The sequence below is a fragment of the Oncorhynchus mykiss genome, chromosome 20 (genome assembly GCF_013265735.2).
Source record: "Oncorhynchus mykiss isolate Arlee chromosome 20, USDA_OmykA_1.1, whole genome shotgun sequence".
NCBI classification, from domain to species: Eukaryota; Metazoa; Chordata; class Actinopteri; order Salmoniformes; family Salmonidae; genus Oncorhynchus; species Oncorhynchus mykiss.
Window position 1 is genome coordinate 7520653 of NC_048584.1, and position 8810 is coordinate 7529462.

Consider the following 8810-nt stretch of genomic DNA (forward strand, 5'->3'; position numbering starts at 1 on the left):
AAGTCAGTGATTCTTTCGTTAACACAGGTGTGAGTGTTGACGAGGACAAGGCTGGAGATCACTCTGTCATGCTGATTGAGTTTGAATAACAGACTGGATGCTTCAAAAGGAGGGTGGTGCTTGGAATCATTGTTCTTCCTTGGTTACCTGCAAGGAAACACGTGCCGTCATCATTGCTTTGCACAAAAAGAGCTTCACAGGCAAGGATATTGCTGCCAGTAAGACTGCACCTAAATCAACCATTTATCGGATCATCAAGAACTTCAAGGAGAGCGGTTCAATTGTTGTGAAGAAGGCTTCAGGGCACCCAAGAAAGTCCAGTAAGCGCCAGGACAGACTCCTAAAGTTGATTCAGCTGCGGGATCAGGGCACCACCAGTACAGAACTTGCTCAGGAATGGCAGCAGGCAGGTGTGAGTGCATCTGCACGCACAGTGAGGTGAAGACTTTTGGAGGATGGCCTGGTGTCAAAAGGGCAGCAAAGAAGCCACTTCTCTCCAGGAAAAACATTGGGGACAGACTGATATTCTGCAAAAGGTACAGGGATTGGACTGCTGAGGACTGGGGTAAAGTCATTTTCTCTGATGAATCCCCTTTCCGATTGTTTGGTGCATCCGGAAAAAAGCCGCCCCAGGGTAGCCTAGCCATGATTCTGTATGTGTTACAATGTAGAAAATAGTACAAATAAAGAAAAACCCTTGAATGAGTAGGTGTGTCCAAACTTTTGACTGGTACTGTATATCTGATGTTAGCTATGCTGTGTCTGATTTTGATTTCCCCTATCAACACAGCTATTCTGGCTCCAGGCATGGTAAAGGTGCCAGTGATGGGAAAAATGCAGTAATCAAGAGCCATGCCACCGCATCAGTGAAGTTTGGCCAAGTCCTGATTAGAAACGTGAAGGAGCTCTACAACTACAGCAGAGACAATCTGACAACGGAAGCATCTCCAGATACAGTACCCATTACCTCCATACCATGTTCTTCATTCCCAGTGAGTACATTGAACAGAAGTCTGTGAGAATATGTTGAGCAATGGAGAGAGGTGAAACTTCATAGTTTGTGTGGTAAGTAACATATTGTTTACATTATGTAAATTATGTCTGATATTAAAGGACTTATTTCAATAACCTCATGAGATTCTTTGTTTTCACACCATAACTTTGAAAGCGATCCTAGAGAACAGATGTGCCAGAGACCCGATGTGCCAGAGACCCGATGTACCAGCTGACAGTGACCAGATGGATGACAGCATCACACACACACACACACACACACACACACACACACACACACACACACACACACACACACACACACACACACACACACACACACACACACACACACACACACACACACACGCCGTCACCGACCCAGAAGATTGGGTGGTCTCGCTTTCCGAGGCCGACGTGAGAAGGGATTTTAATCAGGTCAACAACCTGCAAGGCCGCGGGTCCCGATGGTATTCCAGAGAGCGTTCTCAGAGCATGCACAGAATTTTTAACCTATCCTTGTCCCAGTGTGTAATCCCCTCATGTTTTAAGATGACCACAATCATTCCTGTTCCTAAGAACTCTAAGGCTTCATGCTTTGAGATGCTGGTTATGGCACTAAATTATGACATTAACTCCACCATCCCAGCCACCCTAGACCCACTCCAATTTGCATACCGCCAACACAGAGCCATAGACGACGCAATCTAAATTGCTCTCCAGAAGAATGCCTATGTGAGAATGCTGTTCATTGGCTACAGCTCAGGGTTCAACATCATTGTCCCATCCAAGCTGTTCACCAAGCTTAGGAATCTGGGTCTGAACACCTCCCTCTGCCACTGGATCCTGGACTTCCTGACTCAAGATCACAGGAGGCAAGATCACCTCCGCCACGCTGACCCTTAACACAGGGGTGTGTTCTTAGTCCCCTCCTGTACTCCCTATTCACCCACAACTGTGTGGCCAGGCAGAACTCCAACACCGTTATCAAGTTCGCTGAAGACACGATGATGGTAGGCCTGATCACCTGCAACGATGAGTCAGCCTACAGGGAGGAATTCAGTCACCTGGCAGTGTGGTGCCGGAGCTACAACCTCTCCCTCAACGTCAGCAAGACCAAAGAGCTGATTGTGCACTACAGGAAAAGGGGGGGCAAGCACGCCCCCATCCACATTGACAGGGCGGCAGTGGAGCAGGTATACAGCTTCAAGTTCCTTGGTGTACAAATCACTAAAGACTTAAAATGGTCCTAACACACAGTTGTGAAGAAAGCGTGACAGTGCCTCATCCCTCTCAGGAGGTCGAAAAAGTTTGGCATGGGCCCTCAAATCCTGAAAAGTTTCTACAGCTGTACCATTGAGATCATATTGCCTGGCCGCATCACTGCTTGGTATGGCAATAGCCACGCCCTCGATTGCATGGCGCTACAGAGGGTTGCAAGGACAGTCCAGTACATCAATGTGGCCGAAGTCCCTGCCATCCAGGGCCTCTATATCAGGCGGTGTGAAAAGAAAGCCCGGAATATTGTCAGACTCCAACCACCCAAACCATAGACTACTGTCTCATCGTTGTCAGTGATCAGGCCTACTACTGTTGTGTCGTCAGAAAACATAATGATGGTGTTGGAGTTGTGGCTGGCCACGCAGTTGTGGGTGAACCGGGACTACAGGAGGGGGCTAAGCACGCATCCCCGGTGTTGAGGATCAGCGTGGCAGATGTGTTATTACCTACGCTTACCACCTGGGGGCGGCCCGTCAGGAAGTCCAGGATCCAGTTGCAGAGGGAGGTGTTTAGTCCCAGGGTCCTTAGCTTAGTGATGAGCTGTGTGGGCACTATGGTGTTGAATGCTGACCTGTAGTCAATGAACAGCATTCTCACATAGGTGTTCCTTTTGTCCAGGTGGGAAAGGGCAGTGTGGAGTGCGATTGAGGTTTCACTCGTGAAACCCCATCCAAGGTTTCCCTTTTTTCAGGAGGGTAATCAGATCTGGCCACAATGTCTCTCACGTTTGGGGGTCTTTTAAAGACAATACGTGGGGAATGTTAAAGATGGGTTTCAGTTGTGGGTCATTGTCAACAATGTACCAGTGCTTCCTGTTAAATGCCTTCCCCAAGGGTGAGTATCGGGTGAAGTATAAGCATACGTTCTGCTTTTTCTTTCAATTTTGGTTGAAGGTTTTCCCAACTGTTAGCCCTTCAAAACAATCATTGTCATGTTTTACCCAATTTTCTTTAATACGTCCTTTCCTTAAACCTTTGTTTGAGATCCGTGGTCTGTTTCTGGTACGAAGCATCAGAGCTACATATCCTTTTAATGAGGCTGAATTGACTTAAAGGGATACTTTTAATGAGTGGGCATGGATGGAAGTGGTCCCCTCTAAGGAGGGTGTTACTATCCATATGTTTCCTATAGAGATCTGTAGAGAGGGAGGTTTTGCCCATAATAACCATCACATTGTGATAGGTCATAGTTATTGGTGAAATTAAGGTGCTCATTCATAGAGTTTGGATAGGCATGGAATTCCAATAGTTCTTCCTGGGTCCCTGTATACACTATAGATCAGGAAAATATCATCCAAATATCTCAGAATGAGGAAAATATTGGGAAGAAAAGGGTTAAGTTCTGGATTCAGCACCACCTGTTTTGCTAACATTCCTAGATACATGTTAGCATAATTAGGAGCCATAGTGCTTCCCATTGCTGTCTCTTTGGTCTGGAGGAAAAGGCTCCTCTGAAGAGAAAATTCTTGGAGGTTAGTACCAGTTCAGCCAAGTCCACAACACAATTGGTACTGGGTAGAGCATTAAGGGGTGTTCATTGAGGTAGAATATAGGATGGTAACATCAAAAGTACAAAAAAATAAATAAATCTGGTATAGAGTCCACAGATTTAAGGAGATAAAATCAAGGATCTCTGGTGTACGTGCGGAGAGAGCTCACCCAGGGCTTCACAAAAATGGTCTACAAAGGTTGAAATGTTCTCTGTCAGAGATCAGTTGCTACTCACAATAAGCCAGCCTGGTATAGCTGGCGTCTTTTTAATTTCGGGGAGAGTGTAAATGACAGGTGTGGTTGGGCAGGCAACTTTCATATATGCAAAATTCTGTCTTTGTAATTTCCATTTCATTCAAAAACTTAAAACAGTTCATCATGGATCAGAGACTTGAATTGATTAGTAGGATCCCCAGGGAGTCTTTGCAAAATAAATCATCTCTGAGAATTTTCTTTCCATAGTCTGCAGCATTTTACATCACTATTGCACGTCCTTTGTTGGCAGGTTTTATAATGATAGTGGAGTCATTCTTGAGTTCCATAAGGGATACTTTCTCTGCTTTCGACATATTGCTGAATACCTTGTGTTCTTGTTTCTTAGCCAGGAGATTATGTGCATCTTTCTCAACTAGGTGACAGTATTTTTCAAGAGAGGTATTTCTTTTGGGAGGTATACGTGTGCTTTTTCTCTTAAAATATGTATTTTCCCCGTATCATGTCCTCAGAGCGAGAGTCAAGTTCATTGTCATTCTGGTTATCAATGGGAAGAGCATTAACACTCTGTCCTGTCTGGTTACTTGTCTCATTCAATGTATTTACATTGGCAGGTGCATAGGGAGCAAACCCCATTACCAAAGAATTCAGTCAATCTCAAGCTGCGGAAAAACTTTGGAAGTCTATAACGGTATTACAGTCATTGGCCTGTGCCGTTGGGACAAATGACAGTCCCTTACCTAAGGCAGATGAGCATGTGTTTGACAAGTTCATTACAATGTCTTCCTCCGTGTGAGTCGGAGGGACTTCGGGTGTTATGCGTTATCCACACTTCAATGTTTTGAAAGGTGGGCTTTTATTTTGAAGGTTCTCTCATTACCATACAAAGTGATGTCTGGGTTTGTGCTGCATGCAAAATATTAGTTGGTTGAGAGCCCCACAGTGGAGGTTGTCATAATACTCATAAAACCTAGCGTCAAACAGAGTAGTTCCAATGGGTTTTCCACCATTAATGGTTCTCATAGGGAATTTTTAGAAACACTTAATAAGGGCTGTGTTTCGGGTAGACTTACCCTGACTTGACCCTTTGATAACCATGTAAATCTCTCTCGGATATGGTGACTTTGATCAATATAGTCGGCTGTATTTACACTCGGATTCGAAAACGCTAATTGGCATCATGCAAGACTACAAATCCCTGCAAGCTCCTGCACGTCATCTCTAGCTGACGCCTTTGCTAACAGGTATTGTGCACAGGAGGTTGGTGGCCGCTTAATTAGGGAAGATGGCCTCGTGGTAATGGCTGGAATTGTTTTGCGGGTAAATACAGGCGAATATATTGACAGTCTCCTTGGCCTAGAGATTTACACGGTTATCAAAATGTCACGCCAGGGTAAGCCTACACGAAACACAGCTCCTAGTTTGTTTTAAAAAAATGCCTATGGGAAGAATGTATGAAGGAAAACCTATTGGAACCATTTCCCTGTTTGACTGCTAGGTTTTATGGGTAGTATAACTCATACCGTGGTACTCTATTGTCGCTGAGCGTTGAATGACCTGAAAAGACTAGGGGGCGTGGACTCGATTCTCCACACGCCCAGCATAACCTATTTAACGGCATCTGCGACGACTATTAATTACATTGTTTACTTCTGTTCATCTGTCATTGCAATGGCACAAGCCGATTCAAGAAACGAAGTAGCAGAGCGCATTGGATACATCACACGAGTCCAGAGTTTCAGCGCGTGCCATCGATTGCACAGGTACCAGTGCAATCCTTTTCTATCTTTTTTTGTTGTTGTAAACGACGACGCAATAGGCAGCTTAATGCAGGGTTGCCATCTAGAAACTGTTGCAGAGGCTGCGAGACGAGTGCAAGATGGAAAGCATTTTGGTATGATTGTGTTTCCAGTGAGACGTTTTATTTGATAGAAGGGAGAGTTTAACGCCACGAAACGAAATTGGAATCAAGCATGACCTGTTGCGTCAATCCCGGAAGATCATGGGATCTGTAGTTCTATTGTAGAGACAGCGAAGCCATCAACTTCTTAAAATTGTTAAAGGTTTTTATTATATATTTGTTGAATTGAAACCTCATGTATTGTGTTGTCTCTCCAGCCCGACGTTGAGTGATGAGGTAAACAAGAAGATATTTGGGAAGTGCAACAATCCCAATGGCCATGGACACAACTATAAAGGTCAGTCATTGGTCAAGGTCTCATCCAAACATGCACGTAGGACCAATAGGACCAATTCTGTTGTCAGTTATTGTCTGATTCACAGTTGGCCTATAGGTTACATAGCTGTCCTGTTCCATAACTTCAAACTGGGTCTAACCCAATGTTTATCTAAGGCTCTGTTGTGTTTTTATTTTTGTAGTAGAGGTGACGGTACGGGGAAAGGTAAGTCCCACCTGAGACTTTGCGTCGTACCATATTCATAAAAACACGACTTACAAAACATTCTCATGGTTGCTAGTGGTATAAACACACCAGTAAATCACATGACACTCATGATATGAAAGCAGTCTGCCTCCTTGGTAATGGATGTTGGAAACACACAGACCGTCACAGAGCTTCTCTTTGTCCATCTCCAGATCGATCGTCACACAGGCATGGTGATGAACATTACAGATCTGAAGCAACACATCGAGGTGAGACCCTCCCTTTCTTCCAATCCAATCCTGGACTTGACTTTTTTGATTTGAAGCGAAGGCTATGCTTTGATAGCGTAGGCTGCTAGACTATTAATTTCTTCATTAGTTTCACATTTATAGCGCATTTTAGAGAATAAGGAAAATGTGCATTAATTAATTTGTGTGTTATTTACAAACTCATGTATAATTCTGATACAGGAAGTCATCATGATTCCGTTGGACCATAAAAACCTGGATAAGGACGTCCCCTACTTTGCTAATGTTGTCAGGTGTGTGCTCCTCTACTGGACCGTAGCCTTATGTTTATGAGTAACGGGTGGATTTTCAGTTCGGAGCATGTGATTCAGAGTTTCCATGGTTTAATTTTTTTTTTTTTGTCTGCTGTACAGCACAACAGAAAACGTGGCTGTATATATCTGGGACAACATGGTCAAGCAGCTACCAGCCAATCTTCTCTACGAGGTCAAGATTCACGAGACTGACAAGAACATTGTTGTATATCGAGGAGAATAGCCAGCCACCTTCAGTACCTTGTAATTAGTACGATCTTTACTAATTTATATTATGTAGTATGCACATCTCACATTTGAGTTCATAGATGGACTTATGCGATGTGTTATGATAGTATTAAAGTGCAGAGTTGAGGTTATCCTATTGAATAGTATTGTGCATCATGTGCTGGTGCAATCCACTCTACAACTTTGTTATAATAATAAATGGAATTGCTTGTGCCTCTCTACAATGCATCTACAATAGAGAACATCTAGAATGTACCTGACTACAGATTGACCACTAGAGTGCAGGATCTGAATGCCTCATAGCCCAGTAAGCAGCTTGACTTGACTGAAATGTCTAGTTTAGGGGTGTCAAACTCATTCCTTGGAGGGCCTAGTGTCTGCTGGTTTTTAGTTTTTTCTTTTAATTAAGACTTAGACAACCAGGTGAGGAGAGTTGCTAATCAGTGACCTTAATTCATCAAACAAGTACAAGGGCTCCCAAGTGGCACAGCGGTCTAAGGCACTGCATTTCAGTGCTAGAGGCATCACAACAGACCTTGGCACAATTGGCCCAGCGTGTGTTTGACCAGGGTAGGCTGTCATTGAAAAATAAGAATTCGTTCTTAACTGACTTGCCTAGTTTAATAAAGGTTAATACAAACAGGGAGGAGCAAAATCCTGCAGAGACTAAGCCTTGTGTGGAATGAGTTTGAGACATGGTATAGTATGTCAAATCATCAACAACAACAAAAAGGTTCAGAGACTGTCACACTGTTTGTGGGAACAAGCTAAAATGGGCTTAGAAAAGCCATAAATGCTTATTGTTTCATTCTAAATTCTCATCAACTGATATTGATCAATTACCATTTAAAAAAAAAAAAAAAAAAATCACCTTTTATTTAACCGGGTAGGCAAGTTGAGCAAGTTCTCATTTACAACTGCGACCTGGCCAAGATAAAGCAAAGCAGTGCGACAAAGACAACACAGAGTTACACATAAACAAACATACAGTCAATAACACAAAATAAAATATTAAAATATATGTACAGTGTGTGCAAATGTAGGGAGGTAGGCAATAAATAGGCCATAGAGGTGAAAATAGTTACAATTTAGCATTAATACTGGAGTGATGGATGTGCAAGTAGAGCTAGTGGGGTGCAAGAGGGTAAGTAATAATATGGGGATGAGGTAGTTGGGTGTGCTGTTTACAGATTGGCTGTGTACAGGTACAGTGATCGGTTAGCTGCTCAGACAGCAGATGCTTAAAGTTAGAGAGGAAGATATAAGATTTTGTTTTGCAATTTGTTTGAGTCATTGGCAGTAGAGAACTGGAAGGAAAGGTGGCCAAAGTAAGTGTTGACTTTGGGGATGACCAGTGCAATATACCTGCTGGAACGTGTGCTACGGGTGGGTGCTGCTATGGTGACCAGTGAACTGAGATAAGGCGGGGCTTTACCTAGCAAAGACTTGCAATATTGAACAGTAGGCTACCATATTTCGTTAATTGTTGGGGCACAATATTCTGGAGTGTCTCACATGGACCTGGAGTGGCTCTCTTTACTTTCCTTTTAAAAAGGATTAGATCTCGTGACTTGTATAAGATCCTACAGTATGATCTTATACATGCACAGCCCTGGAACATGAACTACAGTCCCCACCATCTCGGTCTTCTTGTTATGA

At 43.4% G+C, this 8810-nt stretch overlaps 1 protein-coding gene across 1 annotated transcript; it reads left to right on the forward strand.

The window, feature by feature from the left end:
- The first annotated feature begins 4869 nt into the window (after positions 1-4869).
- pts (6-pyruvoyltetrahydropterin synthase) lies at positions 4870-8033 on the forward strand. The gene is made up of 7 exons (XM_021575572.2): positions 4870-5370; positions 5659-5740; positions 6096-6175; positions 6357-6379; positions 6574-6630; positions 6832-6902; positions 7023-8033. Exons 1-7 carry the CDS (start codon positions 5277-5279, stop codon positions 7144-7146), a joined length of 531 nt encoding a protein of 176 aa, XP_021431247.1. The 5' UTR covers positions 4870-5276; the 3' UTR covers positions 7147-8033.
- The last annotated feature ends 777 nt before the right edge of the window (positions 8034-8810 follow it).